Source organism: Drosophila serrata, unplaced genomic scaffold, assembly GCF_035046125.1.
Source record: "Drosophila serrata isolate PLE 108 unplaced genomic scaffold, ASM3504612v1 contig_302, whole genome shotgun sequence".
Taxonomy (NCBI): Eukaryota; Metazoa; Arthropoda; class Insecta; order Diptera; family Drosophilidae; genus Drosophila; species Drosophila serrata.
In genome coordinates, this window is record NW_028257200.1 from 944648 (window position 1) to 966077 (window position 21430).

At 39.4% G+C, this 21430-nt stretch overlaps 2 protein-coding genes across 2 annotated transcripts; one reads left to right on the forward strand and one right to left on the reverse strand.

The window, feature by feature from the left end:
* Positions 1–386: 386 nt before the first annotated feature.
* LOC110182723 (uncharacterized) lies at positions 387–5499 on the reverse strand. Its single transcript, XM_020950823.2, has 2 exons — positions 5358–5499; positions 387–2241 (listed from the first exon to the last, which is right to left on the reverse strand). The coding sequence occupies exon 2, from the start codon at positions 2229–2231 to the stop codon at positions 603–605; it is 1629 nt and encodes a 542-aa protein (XP_020806482.2). The 5' UTR covers positions 2232–2241; positions 5358–5499; the 3' UTR covers positions 387–602.
* Positions 5500–15013: 9514 nt separating this feature from the next.
* Positions 15014–16489, forward strand: LOC110182738 (uncharacterized). The gene is made up of 2 exons (XM_086837237.1): positions 15014–15532; positions 15721–16489. Exons 1-2 carry the CDS (start codon positions 15197–15199, stop codon positions 16351–16353), a joined length of 969 nt encoding a protein of 322 aa, XP_086693363.1. The 5' UTR covers positions 15014–15196; the 3' UTR covers positions 16354–16489.
* The last annotated feature ends 4941 nt before the right edge of the window (positions 16490–21430 follow it).

The following is a 21430-nucleotide window of genomic DNA, read 5'->3' on the forward strand; positions in this document are numbered from 1 at the left end:
TTCAGCTCCAGCACTTGCCGACTCCCCGTGGACTTGGCAAATAAATAATAAAAACACAAATTGACACAAACGCACACAATAATGGTGAGATGGGTAATGAAACAAACACACGGCACAGGACAGGCAACCAGGAAGTGCAGTCTGTGGTTTCGGTCAGATACTGGGAAGGGGATGTGGAGGATATGGAGGAACCAGGTTATCGTTTTAAGTTTCCCTGCTGGGAACAAACAGGCAGACATTAGATGAGGCTGTTAGCATTTCTCTGGAATTGGGATCAGGCTGTCCATGTCGTGCCTTTCTGGACAATTATAATTGCCATTATTGTGTTTGTGGGAAAAGTACACCGGAAAAATAGTAAGAAACTTAATAAGAAAATCTGTGAAGACTTCTTGTTGATTTACTTTTTATTGGCGAAGATAAAACGATTTGGATAATGCCGCGTCTGAACAAATAAAAAACGTATTTTTTTTCCTTTTACACACTTTTTGATGAGGCCCAGCAGCTAACATGCAGCTTTTCAAATTTAATCAAACGAGTCCTTAAGCCCTCCAATCCACCAAGGAACTATGTAAGTGTTTTAACAATGTTGGAATAATGCAACACTAGCGACTGCGTCCTGAATCCTTGGGATCAATGTTGGAAACCCATTGCACGGGATTGATGTAAATGTTGGAAATGGTGCCGCGCAGCGTATCGAAGCCCTGGTTGAGGGGCACCGGCTTGGCTCGCTTATCCACCTGCTTCATCCAGTTCTTCCAGGCTCCCTGGGATCGCTGCTTTCGCTCCTCCTCCAGTTTTCGCTTGTTCTCCTCCAATCGGCGCTTGTTCTCCCGTTCCCGCTGTTGCTCCTTGGTCTTGATGACTTGCCAATCCTTGAGTCGCTGTCTCGTGGCCTCCGATGCCGCCTTGCGAGCTGCTCCAGGACCAGATACCGGTCCCGATCCTGATCCTGATCCTGATCCCGATCCCGATCCCGATCTTGATCCCGATCCCGATCCCGAGCTAGAGACCGAGCTTGAGGAGTTGCCAGAGCCCGACGGACGTAGATTTAGATGCTTTTTGCGCTCTTGCTGCTGCTGCTCCTCCTTTCGACGGCACCATTCCTGAAAGCGAGCCTGGGCCTCCTGTTGGCGCAGAGCGGCCTCCGCCTCGCGCTTCTCCCGCTCCTGCTTGGCGGCCAGCAGGCTCTTCTGCTTTTGGACAGCCTTGCGCGCCTTCCAGTCCTCAAAGGACTGACGCTCCTTGTTCTCTCCCAGACTCTTGTAGTACGTGGATGCGTCCGAGGTGGAGCTGGCTAGGCTCAGTGAGGGCACGATGCCGCTGCCTCCGTCGGATGGCTGAAGGGCTGAGCCGTACATGTCGGTCCAGCTGCAGGTGGATATCGATGAGTTGTCGTGCTGGCCACCACTACGAAGACTGCCGCCGCAGTTACTCAGATCGTAGGTGCGGCTGGACAGCTGGTCAGGCTCTGGCTCTCGCCTCCTCTCGCGTTTTGGGATGGATGAATGCTTGTTGTAGGTCCTCGTACTCAAATTGTCCAAGTTATCCTCCTTAAGGAAGGCTGTGGGGGCCAGGTCATCCTGCTTGTCCTCCATGGGGAAGTTCTTGTCGCTCATTGTGTCCTGATCATCCTCTCTGAAGTGAGTCCTGGCACTTATGTTGTCCAAATCACTGGTATCCTCATCACGTTGCGTCAGGGTTGGCGTGAAGCTCCCGAAGGAGCACAGGCTCTGCAAATCATGGTCAGAATTCATAATAGTCTCCGTGTCAGTAGCTACTGATTCCTCCGGCTTGCCCATCACAGTCTGCTCATCCGTCATATAATCCTCATCTAGACGGCATCGATCCAAGTGCTTTAAGACATGCAGTTGCTCTTCAAACTTCAATCTGTGTATGGCATCGTTGGCCTCCTCCTCATCCAGCTCATTGCAGAAATTTGTAATGGAATCACTATCATCGCTGTCATCGCCTGAGAGAGCATCCACTTCCAGATTGTCCACCTCGAGTTCCCCCTCAGTGTCCCCGTCACCATCATCACCATCACCCTCACCCAGACCCACTAATCTTACGGTGGGAGGTCCATAGGTGCGACTCGTGTAGCCCAGCACGGAGCCCGATGTCTCCTCATCGCTGATGTCCGACAGTGGCAGCGGACGAAGTGCATCGCCGCCCGTCACCTGGTGGCGATCCACCACTTCGCCGTCGCTGTTCCGGCGCGCTACAAAGGCCATCCCGTGCGATCTACGGAAGAGAGTAATCAGATGTGGCTATGAGCTCGGAAAGGGTGTATCTCGAGCGAGACGATATGTTGTGTTCGCCTGTCTGGAGTGAATGAGGGGTACACTGAATCAGACTAAACTGAAAGATCTAGCAGAGGCTGCTAAGTGTTGGGAACAATTTTTAGAAATAATTAGAGAGTAACGAAAATAACAAGATTATAGTCCGGCTGAATTGGGGAGCATTGGGTAAAGTTTTTCCCTTCTTGTGTTAAATTAATTTGAATAACTAGTGCCTGTACTCATTTTGTTATATCATTCAACATTAAGTAACTCTGATCAGTAAGTATCTCTTACTGGTGAGTATCTATAATCAATAAGTAACTATTATCACTACTTAACTCTGAACAGTACATACATATCTATTCCCAGTAAGTATATATGATCAGTTATTAACTTTGAACACTAATAAACAATGACTTGCAACTTTTGTAACACAACACATTTCCAAGACTCGGCCGGCAGCAGTCACTTCGTTCTGGGGATGTTAGAACCAGTTGGGAATCATATGTTATGATAATTAACTATGAACAGCAAGTATCTATGAACATTGAGTAACTCTGAACAGTAAGTATCTATGACCAGTAAGTAACTATGATCAGTAATTACCTATGAGCAGTAACTATGAGCATTAAGTAACTCTGAACAGCAAGTATCTATGACTAGAAGGTAACTATGATCAGTAAATATATATTACCAGTAACTATGTATGTATGATTAGTTACTAACTTTGAACACTAATAAACAATGACTTGCAACTTTTGTAACAAAACACATTTCTAATACTCGACCGGCAGAAGTCACTTCGTTCCGGAGATGTTAGAACTAGTTGGGAATCATATACTTAGATGTGCGAGATGTGTTTTGGAACAAAGGCAAGCTTTTTGAATGAAACTATTGAGCTAATCTTTTATATAATTTTACTAATATATAAGTCAAATCATGGCGAATCGGTGGACTATATATATATAAATTTTAAGAAAATACAATTATAACTTTTCCAGTTTTAAACAGATTTTCATCAAATTTTATATATAGCGCTAATATTAATAATATTATCTACTATATCATATAGCTGCCATACAAATCAGGCATTACTTTTTTTTAACATAAATGTATATAATTTATAATGCATCCATTTATAGTGATCGAATTTTAATCTGCAAAGGTATACAAGCTTCGGCGTGCCGAAGTTATTTTCCTTTCTTATTTGACAATATCCATAAATTGATATAATATAACAAGGCATAAGTTGGTAAATTATGTATAAATTTAAAAGACACTGATCAGTTATTAATTCCCTGATTTTCTCTTAGTGTTCCAGATTTTTACTCAGTTAACTCGCCGCAGCGGCTGCCTCAGAGCCCGAGTTCGAGCTCGAGTTTGTGGCAAAATGAAAACATTTTAACTAATGACAAACAATTACTTAAACAACGAGTCGAACGACAGCGAGAAGGGCTCACACGAGGCGCTGCCAGAGCCAAAGGTAATTAAAACACTACACCACACACACACAAGGTCCTGGGTGTGCGGGTGTTTGGGCGTAAAGTTGCCGACTCAGAAAATCCTTCGTTGTCCTGTGTGTCCCATGTCCCGAGTCCTGTGTGTGTGGGTGTGTTGAGTGTTCCTGTTTCTGCTCTCAGTCAGGTAATGAGCGGTGCTTTCGTTTTTAATGAGCCTCGACACACACACACACACCTACACACTCACTGATATGGAGCCCAGGTGTAATAAAAAAACTTATCGTTGCTGGCTTTTAGGCGCTTACGGTCGCGACGTTTGACAGACACAATGAAATGATTTTGTGAGTCGTTAATTGCTGTATCGTCGTCGGCCATCGGCCTGGCTCTCAAATTAAAAGCCACAAAACAAAAACAAACGCGAGAGAAACAATTAAGTTGGTCCTTTTTTTGTAACAAAAAAAAACGAGCTGCCAAATGACTTGTCAAAAAGTGGGCATGGCTGGGTGTGTGGTTTGCGTGTGCCTGCTATCATCGGTTGTGTGTGTTCTAATTCGGGATTCAGGTCAGTTAAATAATATAAAATTCTTTTAAAGCGTGTTTTAAAAATACAACAGAGAGAAATGTAAATAGTTCAATTATGTCATTATTCCAAAATCATCAAAAGAAAAAGCAAAAACCAATGGCTACCATTTAACAAAACCAAAAAATGGTTAACTTTAATTACTATATATTTATTTATTTCTGAGAAAAATCTCAGCTGCTGTTGGGGAACTTTAATATTGCGTGACTTTCAAGTTTATTAAGTATATAACAAAAATCTGGAGTATTCACACGATGGTCTATAAAAAGACTTTGAAACTAAACAAGTATTACTTAAAGAACAAGATTAAAAAATCAATGAAATCTAGTTTCTAAAATCAAAAATAACCTATCATAGTTTAGCTTTAAAGGTAGTCTTCTGCGTATATAAAAGTGATTAAATTCCAGAATATAATTTAACAAAAAGTGCTATTTGATTCAACATATCCGTGACCTAAGAAGACCTCAACAAGTGGTTGAGCAATTGCTCTGTGATGCGTTTTAATTACATATTTCTGGCACGCGCTAAAATAACTTTTGTTTTTTAATTATAATTATATTTGTTGCCATATTATTGGCACGAAGCGTTGGGACATTGATTATTGGACGATTGTTTGCTGGCCGTTGGACTTGGTTTAATTAAAAACGTGACAATTTTACCTGTGGCCAATGCGGCGAATATTTCATACGCCATGTGTGACCGCTGGGTGATTCCCCCAAAAGAGCGAGCGCGCGCGGGTTCACTTTCATACGGAAATATTTAAAAAGCGTTGTTTACATTCATAACATTTCTTGTTTCGCCATTGAATGCCGTTACATTTCACTTTCGCCGGCCACAAATTTAATTAACTGCATGAATATGACGGGGACGGGCGACCGACAAGGCCACAGGGGATTGTTTTTTAATCAATGGAGCGTCAAATTGAACTGATTAATTCTGCCTGTTTGCCAAATTGAGACGATTTCTCAATATGCATTCAGGGGAAACACAGGGTTTTGGGAAATTAATCGAATGACAGCAATTAAATAGTTCTCTTACCCAGAATCCTAATGGCCAAACAAGGACAAATTCCGAATTCGATGGTCCGTCCAGGGATTTCCTTGTGAGTTTTTGTCCAGTAAAAATTTTTTGTTGATATTTTCGGAAATGTAAATGTGAGAATGATGTCAGTGTAAGCCAGCTACCGCTTACTGAGATCTCTGATGTTTTTACCTAATTAAAATGGTAGACAGTCGAAGTCATTGACAGTCTCTACTCCCCCCCTTGACGGCTTCAATTTCTTGGCAGCTCACGCACAGCAGAAATTCCATTCCCCCTGTGGGAAAACCACAGCCAAATCAGATAAGTAAGTAACTCCCAGAAAACTACAGACAAATCGAAGAGGTAGAAAAATAAAACGCGACACAACCTTTTGCAGAGTCAACTTTGGGAGCCAATTTACGTAATTGACTGCTGCCCAACGAAGAAAGTCTCGAGAGTTAAATACTTCAGTCGACAGCCTGTGATTTTTGCTTTTCTAAATTCAATTGCAAATCGAGGGGAAAATATATTAATTAAAGCTTTCTTTGCTTCTAAGATTGATTAAGATTTTTAAAGTCTAACAGTTAAATTAAATTTGAGCCTGTCCTTTTAAATTATTTTAATCAAATTAATTCATATATTTCTATACAATTTTTATAAACAAGTTAAAGAAGCTGTTAAAACAAAAACGCCCTTCTATAGTTAATTATTAAGAGATTTCAAAAGCTAATGTGTTTATTTCCATACCATTTTATTTGTATTATCCCGACACTCTCAATGTCAAAAACAGCAGCGGCAAAAGTTCTCAACTTGTTAGCCTCCGTCCATAGCTGGCAAGTAACTTGTCATATTTAATTAAGAAGCTTTTTAACAATTGCTGTTGAAATATTGCCGACGCGCGGTACCTGATCCGCAAAAGGTTTCCCTCATCTCGCTTGGCAGACAATCAACGTTTCCACCGTGCCATAAAATCTCACTTGACATAGTTGAGAGTGAATATCGGCTTAGATGGCAGACACACGGCAGACACAGTCAACCGCAGGAAACGCATGCAACTCGCAGGACCCTATAAAGGATGCCAAAGAGCCACAGTGTAAGTGCAAGTGCAAGTGTAGGTGTAAATGTCAGAAAGATGGCGACGAGACGTTGCAGCTACTGTGTTGCCCTCCAAGCCATAATTGGTTGCGTCACTGCATAAGTCACGAGTTCGCCTCGAGTCCTTTGGCTCCCCGGCTTTGCCGTTGTTGTTGCCTTGGCAACCCAGCACACACACTTATACACACACACACTCTGTGTGCAGCAGCTGGAAAGTATGCTGCATTTAAATAAGATAAACGCAAGCGCCCACTAATTGAATTGCTGACAAGATTTCCCAAGCACCCACAAACAGAGTCAGACGAGCCAGAGCAGATTGTTGTCATCTCCTGGAATTTCGGTAATTAATAACTTAACGAAACCGGAAATGTGAAACAAGCATGAAGCATCGCATCAGGATTGGCAGGAGTAGAGCAGGTCCTCTCAGTAGCAAGTTTATCCAACTATCTGTATCAGATTGTTGCTGTCGAAACTCCAACTCACACACAGCACACTCAGACTCACACTCGGACTGTGTGTTTCAGTGGTTTAAAGTTTTTAGTGGCTGCAAGTTTGTTTGAGCCATTAGCAGTTCATGAAAGGACAAATACAAGAGGATGGGATTAGCTATAGCAAGTGTGTGAAATATACAAAAAAAAAAACATTAATAAATATTTACACAAAAATACCTGAAATTGTTTAAGGTAATATTAAGTTTATGCTGATATCCTATTCTTTATAATTACTAAAGGTATATTTGAGATATAGCCCTTGTTCACATTGTTTTCTTAAATCCAAAATATATTTTTATTCACATAAAGTTCAAAATTGAATCATTTAATACTACTTCAAAATAGGTACTATAGGGAAGCTAATATAGAAAAGTCGGTAGCCAAGTAATAATTTAACATGTTAGAATACCATTTGCTTAAAGAAAAAATATTACAAAGTTTTAAGATATAACACAAAGAAAAACTTATATATTTTGTTAAAATAAATTTAATTTATCTAAATTAAAGGTAAAATGGATTTGTAATAAAAGAAAGATTGCGATATTACCCTTTCGATCACGTTTATGTTTCCAATGTTTATATCCTTGTTACCGACTTTTCCTCCTCCACCGTCTAACCACAGGCCTTTAATCTTCTAACTGGATTTCCCCTCCTCAGACTAAGCAGAATTTTTAATATTTTAAATTTCTAATATAGACAGACCTTCAGAGGGACACACACAGCGAATGAGAGTCATTGCCAGACAACAACGGAGAGGGCTGAAACCTTAACCCCCTTGGCTCACACTTTGAACTGCAGTCCCCTTCCGTCCAGCCTCCTTCCCCAACTTTTGAGTTGCGGGAAAAAGAGAAAAATAAGGCTAAAATAAAACTGATTTCATTACCTTGATTAGTTGGTCTCTTCAAGTCTTCCCCCAGCTGTTTGTCCGTTTATTTGCGCAACTTTTTTTTAGCAGCAAACACATTTTGAAATCCCATGCTGCGCTTATGGCGGAAGGAAGGGCAAGGATTGCGGATGGGGCAGGTCCTGCTGCTGAGGCCGGGCTTTTCGCCAGCAACGCTTTGCATTCGCCATTTTTTGGGTTCAATGCAAACATTAACCTCATTAGCATTCCACTCTGAATGGATACGTTTGCCCGGTGGATGCTACCTACCTTTTACCTCTGCCTCTCCAGCTGCCCCTTTTTTATTTTTAATGGATTAATTTTAATAGTTTAAACCGATTTGCTTGTTTTCAATTGGCCTGTAAGTGGTATTCGAGAGTATATATACTGTTTTTTGGCTAATTAAATCAAGTAGCTCAGGGGTAAAAGAGCTGATCTTTGGTGTGTAAATACCACAGCTACGGCAATCCGCTTAAACGAACTGGGAAAAAGTAATGAAATGAATTTAAATATGTTCAAGCTTAATAGGATTTTCAATATTTTCTTTAGTTGAGAAAAACTTAGTTACCCTTAAACAAAATTTACTTTGGAGTGATGTGCAAATTTCTATAAACAAAATAGTATTATCAAGAAATCATTAAAGAAACATAAAAATACAAATGTTTCAAAATTAATTTATCAAAAAAAAAAACAAGAAAAGAAGCTAAGGAACAAGGTTTACATGTGAAATCGATCATAACTAAGCCAAAAAATCATTGATCTTTATTTGGAAAGGTTTTCGCTGAAAGATTTAATAGGATAAACAAATCATGCTGATCACAAATATGTATTTAGAGGATCACTGCCTTGGGTAAGTTTTGAAACTATAAACTAGAAATAAAATATTCATAAATACATAATTTATAATAGAGTTAGGCAGCTAACTTTGGGTATAAAATTTGTAATATTCTTAATACAAATATTTGTAAATATTCTTAATACAAATTGCTGTATTACTTTAAATTAAAGTTAAGTAATTCGAAAAAGGAAATTTATTGGAAAACCAATACTCATCAAAGCTCATTCTAGACCTAGGCCTGATCCCTCTTATGGGATCTATATAAATTATATAATTTTCATGGTTAGGACTCACCTGAGTAGAGGGCACTCGGCTATCACTTGTCCACATTGCTTGATTCCTTCCAGTGTAGAGTTGCATTCTTGGTGACCTCAATTAGGCATCTCATGGTACACATCAACGAAGTAAGCTTCTTCCTGATCATCCAGATTTATTGCATAGATGAGGTCGAAGAGTAATCACTATCACTATCACCACTATCACTATAGATGTAAACAGGTCGAGGTCCACGTACAGACTGAGGCCAGCGGGACGGGTGTGCCTCTATTTATAGTCCCCGAGTGCAGAGAACAGAGAAAGTGAGAGCGAGAGAGTAAGAGCTACCTCTAGAGAATGGCAGAGAGAGATGGAGCGTAACAGGCATCTCTAGAGTACTCTAAGAGGGAGAGAGACAGAGAGTCAGTAGAAAAGCATTTCCCTCTGCATTTAACAATCGCTTCTATGGCAGCTATATGATATAGTCATTTGATCAAGAATATATATACTTTATATGTACGGAAATAATTCCCTCTTAATTATAAACCCTGAAAGTGAATAAATCAAAACAAACAGAAATATTTGTAAGTTCTGAGAAATAACTATGATTACGACACTAATTCTTACTAGGAACTCGCTCTACACAAGCCTTTCTGCCAGCATCAAAACAATATCTTGCTAACAAGTTCCACTTGTAGCTTCTCCTGGTACCCACGTTTCCCCTGCACTATTCCAGAGTTTATCCAGTGGCACTTTACACCTCCACACCTCGCCATTCGTGGCAACTTTCTTGCCAGCTGGGGAGTGGAGGAGAAAGCAGCTTAATTAAGCATAATAGGGCTCTCATTTCGCCTGCAGCATTCCGACCGACAAGTTGTGCAGTTTTTTCCGCTTCCTTCTCCTAAGTAGCTGCCTGGTAATTTGTGCTTAGCCACACTCACAGACCAACACTTCGGCGGAGGGACGTAGACGTGGATCCAGGAGCATTTTAATTGCATTTCCGCTATTTCTGATGCCTTTTGAATTTATAATGCCGGCGAGAAGAACTGCTACTACTTACTACTACTCTCTGTCCGGCTCTAGTTCTTAGCCTTTAGCATCTCCTGCTCCTGCTGGCCACGTCCTGAGAAAAATAATTCAATTAATTACAAAGCGGACAGGTGCTAGGCAGCTACACTTAATATTAATCATACGCACCGTGAACTCTGACAAAAAATAATATAGGAGGGAATAAAATAGGACTCGTAACGGGAACCGTAAAAAAAAGCAAGACCCTTGCTGACTCGCATTTGTATCTAATAAACATGTTTATTTCATTAGAGCTACACATGCGGCTATTTTATCCCGACTCCGCCTCCTCCAGGGACATCATTTGCCCTAGACCCAATGATTCCGACATGAAAAATGCGTTCGCGGAAAAGAAAAAAAGGAAAAGTTGCCACGAGTCCGCTCACTTTATGATTGGGGATTTTCGGTGGCGCCACTAATGTGCCATAGCTCGCATTTCCTTTTTTCGCAGCCAGCCCGAGTCCCCACCCACAGATTTCCACGCCACGTTGGCTTTTCCCACTGAGGCCCTGCTGTCGACATCATTACAAATAAATTGAGCGTGAAAGATACATTTCGCCAGCAGCAACATTGACATGCTGCAATGATAGGCACATTCGCCTCGATTCTCAAGAGGCTCGCCAAGGTGAGGCAGTGAGTTCTTGACTCTGCCTATTTGACTTTAAAATAACCTGTTTCGAGTCGGAAAAGTTATTTTCCACAAGTGGAGGACTAACTTGAGAGGTGGAAACTATTTTCCAGCAAGTGGAGAACTTACATGCACTTGAAATGTTAAGGAAAAATATTTGCACACTTTAAATTTTAACCAATAACTGATTTTTAACTATACAGACTTGAACTTGTTGAGCTGTGTTTTCCAATAAAAATTGTGGTTTGGAAAGTCCAAGAAATAATATGTTATTTTCTGCTATTATTAAACAGATAATTAGTTTCTGCCATTAAGTTTTTGTATTATAGAATTTAAGCTTGTTTAAATAGGTCTCTGAAGGTTATTCAATATAATTTGCTTAAATAAAGAAATGTATGATTCATATTTAATACTGTTTATTGATTATAAAATTAGGGAAAACAGATAACTTTATTCAAGTTTAGGTTACACTTTTTTGTCATTATTTTGTACAGTGTTTCAATTTCATTTCTGATTTCAGAATACTTTTGTGTTTTGTTTTTCTTAAATAAAATTTAATTTAAGCTATTAGCTAAACTTCAAAATATAAATATTTTCTAGATTTAAACTAAAAACTTTTAATTAGGAGAAAAACTTATACCACCTTTTTTAAAAAATCTCCTATAAAATCTATCAACATCTCCCTAAGATGGCAAGCTCATGTAATTAGTATGTAATCAGAGCAAAAATAATTCCAAAAGACAATTTATACAGATTAAATCCATAAACCATATTTGGTGAGTGACAAATTAATTTAATTGGCTCCATGCTGGGTATAAATATCGATTTAAGTCTAAAAACCCAAACAAGCTTTCTTGCTATGATTAACCTTAAAGGAAATCAAATGCCGTAAAATGATTTAATTATATGGGATTCCCTGGGTAGAATGAAAAATTCAATATAAATTCAAATTTTACAACTCTCTTGTACTAGGCAAACGATAGACAAATATATGTATTTATCATGTATATGTATTCCATGTGCGACAATTTCAAATTGCGAATACAAAAGTCAATTTGTTGAAAGCGAAGCTGAGGAGTGAGGCTGGATGGCTGCAACAAATGTAAGCATATAAACATAACCATGAAAGATATTTGATATAATAACATACGTGACCGCATTTACAATTTTCAAATCAAATCTTAGCAGCCAGAGGCGGAGGGATCCTTCCATTGTCTGTCTAATGCCATGCATGTGAAATGAATTTAATGCCGAAAGCCGAGCGGGGTCAGGGGGCCAATGTGTCTGCTTTTGCTGCCGTGCTGTGAAATTTGTTAACATTTATGCATTATCATTTTGGCTTACGACACTTAATGATAACTGAGACATCTAGCAAAAGATTGAGGTCTAAAGAGGGAGGAATGTGTCAAGGATTTGAGCCTTCGAACCAGGGGATTGTCCTTGAACATTGCATAGCCTTTGGTACATTGTAGGTAAACATTCTTTGAATTTTAGTGCAAAAATATTTACCCAAAATGGAAACCCATTTCGGTTTTGCACTCCAACTGGTTTTAATTTAAACTTAATTATTATAATGAGTTTTTTCCAATCAACCGAATTGATTGCAACTCCGTGCAAATTCAGAAAAACAATAGTAATAAAAGTAATCTAATTGAAATCCTATTGGCATGGTCATGTAAATACCACACTAGAGCAAACTTTGTGCTGCAAATAATTAACCTGAATTAAAACATAACTAAATTATAATTGAAGTGGTGTACGAAATCAGTTTTAAACTTTATTCTGTATTAAATTAATAAATGTAAAGGTTGAAGAGGTGTTATTTAAACCCTTCGTAAGAAAAGGCAGCAGAGTCAAGCTTATGCTTTCAGTAATTCAACAATTGCTTAGAATAGTATTTTTGTGACATTAAAAATATGTTTTAGGTATAAAAAATGAGAGAATTATCTGTGATTTGTCCTTTATGAGCATTTCCTTCACAAACTTCAAGTATATATTTTCCAGTTACCTTGGACGCAAATCGTGAACATAGGAATTACCACTCGATCATTAATCGAATTCATTTTCGTTGCCACACTCAACTCATAATCTGCATGCCACAGGGAGAAATTAGTGAGATCAGTGTCTGTCCGCTGCCATAAGCCCAATTAAGTTTGCGGTTTTTGGCAATGTCATATTTTTGAATTTCCCGCGCCCAAACCTTTTTGACAGTCGCCCGAAGAGCGGTGTACGCTATGGTTTTCGTGGAAAATGTGGCATGCAGCTTTGGAGCTGCGGAGGAGGCTGGCAACGTGGCGTATAATTAACAATAATGAAGTCGTAAAACCGCAATGCAATCAGCGATGCGCAAAACACACACAACAGCACGCACAGTCGCCCAAACAAACAGTTCGCAAGCCGAATAGCACACACACACAAAGGCTGAGGAAGGGGGAAAGGGTGGTTTTCAATGGGGGAGGGGAAAGTGTGCAGGTATCCCATCCGTGCAACTGCATTCCCCAATATGCCCCACAATGCAACCACCTCGAAGTCAGGGTCACACACACATTATAAAATATTTATAAACCATTTGCACGCATAATTAGCCTGTCATTAAATTTTGAGATTTTCGGTTTCGCTGCCACACTGTGTGTGTGTGTGTGTGTGCGTTGGTGTTGGCTTAAATGTGCACACTCGCACACACACACACTGGGTGTGTGTGTCCATGCGCTTAAAATGATATTGATGTCAGTGCATGTCGGCCACCGAAAATTATGAACGCTGCGCGTTAGTTATGCTCTGAAAAGAAAACATGCAACATAAAATTGTCAAAAAAAAAAATGTCATCAACGAATATGGAAGCCGGTTTTTTGTTTGTTTAAATTGTTGTACAATGAGTAATTAGCACAGATGTTGTATTTTAAATATGGAAATATTCAGAGTTTTAGGGTAAAAAATATCTAAATATTTAGAGTGCTACTTGAAGAACGTTGTATAATTTCAACACAAAGACAGTCTCAATAAAATATGATATATTTTTTATATTACTTAACAAATAAAATTACTTTCAATGACCATAAAGTATGTGTATACGTATTATAATTTCCCCAATAATTCTACATATATATTAATGTTATGATTAATATCTACTATATATTTTATAATCATTATACAACTAGACAGCACAAATTTAATACAATCTTTTAAATTAACAAAATATTACCAGTATTATTCATATTTTAAAGGCAATATGAATTTGATGCTAAATTCTAAAGATTTTCTTCGTACTACATATCAACTTTCATCTTATCAACTTACTTATCAACTTTCTATCAGAATAAAACTTAAAAAAGCTATTTTTACCATAAAATTGTAGTATTTTCAGTTATTTCTTTTTGAGAATACTTTAGCTAATTCTTGTATAAAAACTTGGCTTTAAATTTATGTCTTGAGCTTACATAGTTGTGGTAATAATTTTGCAAGGAATAACTCCAATTTAAAAGGAGAATATGTATTAATAGTCAAAATAAAACTAAATTAATAAATAAATAAAAAAACAACTAAACAAAGCCTGAAAAATATTATTTTTGATTTAAGGATGTATTAGGAAACAATTTATATTGGAATCATATTCTAATATTATTAAACATATTCTAAAAGCTTTTAAATATACAGTAGCTACAAGCAACTTCTACTAAACTCTTGATTAGTCTAAATATTTGATACTTGCATAACCAAAATATCAAATACTTCCAGCTTCCTTCTTCAGGAAGGCAATTCCAGCAGCAATAATTACACTCAAATATCTTAACAGTTTTGGTATTCCCTTGGCGTTAAGCATGCATATACAGAATATCCTTCCGACTTACTTAAATTACATTTTGATTGACTTGACAAACTGCTTCAAAAATAGCAAAGAGAAATACCAGTACCTGTATCTGTTACCTGTACATATCATGGCATAGTAATTATACCCTTTCGCCAAAAGGTAGACTGTGGACAGAGTCCTCCACGGGCATGGGACTTGGGTGGCTGCGGGTGTCCTGGCGAAATGTCATGTCATGTTGCGACAGGCGTCGGAGCGGCGCGTCATGAAGTACGTACATACATACATCATATATATGTATGTACATGTGTACGGCCATAAAGTAATCAGCGGAAATGTCAATGAGCCGCCGCCATTTACTGATGTGTCGGCAGCTGAGGTTTACACCGAGCATCATCATCATCATCGTCATCGTCATCGTCATAGCCAAGGCAGGTGTATTCTTTATATGCCGCCAGTTGTCCGTTGTATTCGACCCGGGCATTGTAATTAAAAATTTCCGGCTGCATATGGAAGGGCGATTGGTCCTGTGGCGGGTTTAATTGCGCGACTCTGTGTACAGTGACAACGAACATATGCTACGGGGTTGAAACAACGAGCCCAGCAATTGAGGAGAAAGCAGTCAAAACTGTAGTACAAGCCGACCTTCCAGTCACAGTTACAAGTTGGGGTCTTGTCAATCAAAGTTAAAAAGTTAAAAAAACTAAAAAATTATTTCGTTCACTAGTGTGTCTGGTCACCTAACAATTCCACAGGCATACACAATTTAGCAAAATAATATCGTGTCGTAAAGAATGGCATTCTGCGGCTACGTTAACTCAACCGGAGATATTGTCCTGCGCGATGAGATCTTCATGGGGGATACCCGTGTCCGGCGACCCAAGTCACCCAGTAATGATTCATCACCGTCGTCACCAGTCTCTCTACCCGAGCATGTCACAAGCACCAACTCTGTTAAGGACGATACCGATGTCGAGGACGAGGTCAGTGTAAAGGCGGACCGGGTTCGATCTCCTGACTGTTGGTCCCTCATGTACGGCGAGATCAAGAAGAATCACGGTGTGCCCTCATTGATTCTTGAGTCCGGTCCAAGTTCTGTGGACTATATGAGAAATATAGATTCCATGAAGGTAGGAACTCTTTGCTTCATTCATTCTTATTTAGGAGACATCTCTTTACTCGCACCTCTTTATCTATTAAGTATATAACATTTAATAACGTATTTATAAGACCATTTAATACTTGATATATCTCTTAAAATGAGCAAATACCTACCTCATTTACTACCTATAAGTATACCTAATTAATCTTTCCACAGGATTACCGCAAACCGGATGCTGCCTATGAGAACTGGTATTCGGCCAAGCGTCGCCAGCGCCTGGAGAAGCAAAAGGTGCAGCAGCAGGAGCGGGATTACGAGCAGGAGCGTGCAAAACAGCGTAAGGAGATGGCCGAGATGTGCTATGATCAATGGCTGAAGGCTAAGGATCGCCAGGCTGCTGCCCAGCGGATGGAGAACCATATGCAGGCCGCTGCCTTCAAGGCCAGTCAATCGATTGCCAAGAACTCAACCCTGACTCCCGCTAGCGCAAGCGGCTCGTCCACATCAGCAGTTCCGGGCTCCATCCCCTCCGCCCTACCTAATAAGACATCACGCAATGCGTCACAGGACGAAATCCGCCAGGTCGTGGAGGAGTGGTGGCTGAAAAAGAAGCAGCAACATCAGACGAAGCGCGAGGAGAAGATCCGGGCTCTCGTCTCCAAGGCTCAGGAGCAGGAGAGACGCAAGGAGCTGGCCGAACTGGCCTGGCAGCGATGGATGAGCAACGTGGATGAGAAGCCCAAGCCGGTGCCCCTCAACCAAGGCATGGACTCACTGCGTGGCAGCATTTCACCCATGTATATTAACCCCAGATCTTGGGTGGATGCCACTAAGCACTCACAGATGTAGTGAGGCATGCCACTCTCATATTTTGTGTCCCGTTTTCCTCATGTATCTTGGATTGAAATTGTACGAAAATTATTTATAGTATAACCCTGATGCGAGGATTATTCTATTTGAATAAAATCAGAGTTGAAACATTTAAGTGCATTCTTGCTTTAGGAAGCATTCCCCTCGAACGCTCTCCTTTATTTTCTGCGATGAAAACAATCTGCTGTGAATCGCTAGCTAGCAAATAAAATGGTACAACATTATCTTTAAGCAATTCAAAAGTCAATTTATACAATTGCGACAACACAAGAGTTTAACCAATTTTGTAAACCAATACGATAAGAAGGGCAAGGGCGGCGACCAAGAGGGCACTAACGATAGCAAATAACAATTTGCAGCCAAAATACAAAAGAAAAAGAGGTAAGCAAAAATCGAAACTAAAACAACAGGGGACGACAGGACACTCAATAAGATTTCAATTGTTGTTGGACAAGATACATTTTCCGGCTGGCAATAAGCCGAGGCAGTGGATGATGATGGCAACATGGGAAATTGGGTAAGAGCTGAGCTCTGCCCATTTTCATTAGATTTTCAACACCGGCCGACTGTTGTGTGTGTGCTATGTGTGTGTGTACTGTTTGTGTGTGTCTGTAAAGTTACAAAATTATATTGTTCCAAAATAAAATAAAGCATGTTTTCAGTTGCTTGGGATGGAAAGCCAGAGTCGCAAGGCAGCGGTATGAGGTATGGGTGCGTGGGTAACCGAAATGCAAACAAACAAAGCCAAAGGCCTAAAGTTCATTTGCACAATTTCCCTGCTCTCGGCCAGCTCGGAGCTCCCCTTGCAGCAAAGTCAAAGGCCAGCGCACGGTCCGAACAAACAAAAAGACCAAAAAGACGTTAGCAATCCTTTTGATGAGGTCAACGTTGCTCTGGTTTTCTGTTCACACATACACACACACACGCATGAGCCGGTATTCGCATAAAGGCTAAATGCACTGTTATTATATTTTACAATTTTTAAAAAGTATCCCTATAAACTATTTGGATTTCCACAAGAAAGTACTAGAAAACTGAGCAATATTTAAAGTACCTAATGGAAACTGGAAGGTAAGTATAAGCAAATCCTTATAGATTATAACAAATATTATCCACAGAGTTATTTAGACTTTACTCTTTTCTTTGAATATAAAATACTTTAATTAACTAATGCTGAGCTTTGAAAATAGTATACATTTATTTAACAATGATTTGTCTTAGTAAAAAAGGATCTGTATGAGATTTGCCATAATAGTCGAGACTCGAAGGTAACTAAACATTAATAAATCACAACAATTTGTATGAGTATCTAACCTGTATCTAAAGTACTTGTTGATTCCTTATTTAATTCTATTTTTTCCAGTGTAATTTGAGCCCATGCTTACTCTTGCTTATGTATGTATATGTGCCCGGCATGCGGGGAAATGAGCGGGAAATGGAGGTGGTCGGCAAAAGGGGTAAGTGCTGTATATCGAGCATTGGCAGGATTAAATTTGGAAGGTATTGAAGCATGTTATTCGTCATCAATGTAGTTTGCACTAACTAGTTTGTGTTGCTCCTGCTGCTTTTGCTTTTGTTGTTAATATTGTTGTTGTTGTTGTTGGGGTTGTTGTTTGTCTACAAGTTGCTGCTGCTGCTGCTGGTCGTTGCAAGTGGCTATATTGTTGGCATCGCACGGCAACTTGTCCAGTGAGTGGAGAATCCAGTCCCGAGCTCAGAGTCAAGTCGCTTCTAGGTTGTTTGCATTGTTTACGCACTTTCGCTTTGATATTATTGTAGTGTGCATTTCGGCTTGATGACCTGATGACATGACCAAGGTAATGGCCAGATGGGCAACCGCCTAGGCAGGACCACAGGAAACCCACCCCATCTAGTCACTAGGTGGGCATGGATGAAACATTGATTGGAAAACGTGGACATGTGAGTGTACATTTTTGCAGGAATCGAATTTAAGCCAAGATATAGTGATCTACTATAAATCTTTCTCTCTTGGAAGGATATTCTAGAGAAGTTTTAATTCAATATAAATAAGAATCCTGTTCTTTAACCTTCGTTTATTTTTTCTTCTACTCCTTCATATCTTTAGTTTTTCACTGGCAATTGTTTGCAGCCTCGAACATCACTCATCATCACCTCCTCAGTCGTTGGAGGCAGCAAGAAAACCCCTTCATCTCTGCACAGCCCAGTTATTGATCACACGACATCACTTTGATAAATATCTGGACCATTGTCTGAGCACAAAACCCCGACACCACCAACTGTGCTGACCCCTGGCAGCTCCAGTATTCCTTTAGTTTTGCACCTGCCTTTGTCGAGGACTCAATGGTCGAAAGGACCTGGCTCCCCCCTTTTGGCCATGGCATTATTTATGGGCACAGCAAGCGGCCTGGAGGCGGGCAAACTCATTGTTTTACCACTAAACATGTGGCGATATATCTTTTTTCTTGTATTGCACTGAACAAGGGGATTTATCTATGGGCTGGCAATTTTTTTTTGTTAGACAGCCACACGATTGTGAAAGATTGCGCTTTCTTATGCAAAAATGGTCTCAGGGGGCAGCTCAATCCATTTAAGGTTAGGGAGTTCTTAAAGGTTCATTGAGGGGTACGTTTTTAGATAAATATAAATATATTTATTGATATTTTAAAGTAAAGTAAGACTTTTATCTAAAACGGAATGCCCAAGTACTTATTTTTAGAATCAACGTTTCTATTTTTAATTTTGTATTGTACTTATATAATTTTAACCACTTTGGCCTCTTTATATATAGCTGAAAATCGAATGTATTACTTAATTTTTAAACAAATCCTTTGAATTAACATATCCAGATCAAACTGTGGAAGAAATTATCCCCCAATTGTCGATTCAATCATTAAAAAAATAAAGAAGATCTACCCTGGTTGGTTAGTTCCATTTGCACGCAGTGAATTTTAAATCAACAATTAATTAAGAGCAAATTGAAATTCATGACTGGCGCTAATCAGGCCCACATTTACATGAAACCAATAGCCAGAGTCCGAGGAAAAAAACTATTAAAGTGCAGCAGGACAGAAAAAAACAGGAAAATTATGTCAGCAATTAGGCAAACTATGACACTCGACAGAGACGCACAGCGTGGAGGTGAGCGAGAGACAGAGACCGAGTGTCCAAAGGACGAAGGACGAGTGGCACGTTGGATTTGAACGGAGCCAGCGACTGTGGGCATCATTAAAAAGTCATTTACATGCAGGCTGGGCAGCGTCGCAGGACATTTAGCAGGACGAGGTGATGGCGAAGGGAACCGGCTAACTCAGAGCTCATAGCCGTGGCCCGATGACTCCGGCAGTTTGTTAATTTTAGATTTGAGACACGTCTCCAACTCAATTTTATCGCATGTTACGCCTTGCTGCCTTTTCGCTTTATGCGCCCAATGTCGACGTCGACAGGCTGCGGACATTTCCCAGCGACCTTCCATCACGCCTCCACCCACCTCCTTCCTCCTCGTGAATTTTGATTTCGAGTGTCGCCCTCGTTTGACGTCGCCATCGTCATCATTTCCATGCAAGGGCATGGTCCAATTAGGGGGCAAGGTGTAATTTATGCGCCTCAAGAACCTTGCTACAAATTGGCCATTGTTGCCACTGCCATTGATAGCTGCTGGCCCAGAAACCAACCAACCATTGGCCACCTCCAAATTCCAAGTACAAGTCCCACACTCTCTGGCTCACATGCTGCGAAAAAGTTCTGCAAAAGCAAAACTTTTAATATAATTTTTCCCATAATATTTCCTCGGGCTGAGGCAAAAACTTTGGTTTTTTTTTTTGCACTAGGCCTGGACCAAAACGCCTGGCTGACCGCACACATGGGAATTTCGACAGGTGCTTTGCTGGAAACTCATAAAGCTAATTAAGAAATATGCCAAAGTTGCTCCGTTGGCGCTTACTTCTGGCCCAACTCTATCCTTGAGAACGAGGTTAACTTATTTAGATCCGGCCAACAAAATGCAAATTTATGGTTGGTTGTCCAGTTTGTTTTAATTCAATCAAGTACTTGAACTTTTATAATTAGACCTTCATGCTGAGAAATTGCGTTCATGCGAAAGAAGGTAAGTCTGATGAAGGCATTTGATGAGCTTATCGGATTTGTGGAATCTGTACATATTTATTATTTTCTTGGGAAATTAAAATTTATACTCAAGACCTGACAACATATATTTATATAATCCATTTTATGGGAAAGAAAATGTTGCTAAGATATTTGCATTGCATTTTCCAATACTTAACTAGGTATAACCAAACTATTGATAAATCTATTTATCTATTTGACAAAATCAAATCAGTATTTTAACGATGTCTTTGATAAATATTCAAATCAATATTGTGGTCAATATATTATAAAGGTATTTTCCGATATATTTTTGAACTTTTATACTAAACTAACTGAGTTAAAGGAGCTTAGTATCTTTTGTATAACTTCAAAAACTGCGTGTAGTTATTTCCTAATCAAAATAGCATATTAAAACAAAGATACAATGTATACTATATCCATTCATAATTGTAAATCTTTCAAGGGTGACTCTAATTACATTACAAAATAAATTCAAAAGTTATACCCAAGTAGTTCATAGTTCTCAGTCTTGAGATGTTAAATCAGCAACAATTGCCAAGGAGGTATAAACACTTCTTAGATAACAGTTTTGCATATTTACTTATGCAACAAGAAAATCTAACCGGGCAGCCCAACTTTTTCCATGGTATGGAAAAATCTTTATTTAATCAAGCATAGTTTAAAAGTTCCGAGAACAAAAACTTTTGGCCCCGGCAATTGTTTTGCACAAAATGTCTTTTGACGTTTTTGTTTAGCTCTGCCGACATGAGATGCGAATATTTGTCGCAATCAAATAAAAACTTTCTTTCCGGTATAATAAAAACAAAAAAAAAAGGAGAAAAGGGAAGGAAGTGTGGAATTCCCAGAGGAAATCTTCAGAACAGAACCTGCCTAGCTACTTTGGGTTGAAAAATCTAATAACTGTTAAATCACCTGCAAAATGTTCATTTCACAGCGCAATAAACACGAA

Bases quoted from the DNA above. Each gene is read 5' to 3' on its own strand.
- LOC110182723 (XM_020950823.2), bottom strand. From the start codon at position 2,231: ATGGCCTTTGTAGCGCGCCGGAACAGCGACGGCGAAGTGGTGGATCGC.
- LOC110182738 (XM_086837237.1), top strand. From the start codon at position 15,197: ATGGCATTCTGCGGCTACGTTAACTCAACCGGAGATATTGTCCTGCGC. The intron at 15,533-15,720 runs GTAGGAACTCTT...ATCTTTCCACAG, and splicing joins GAAATATAGATTCCATGAAG to GATTACCGCAAACCGGATGC.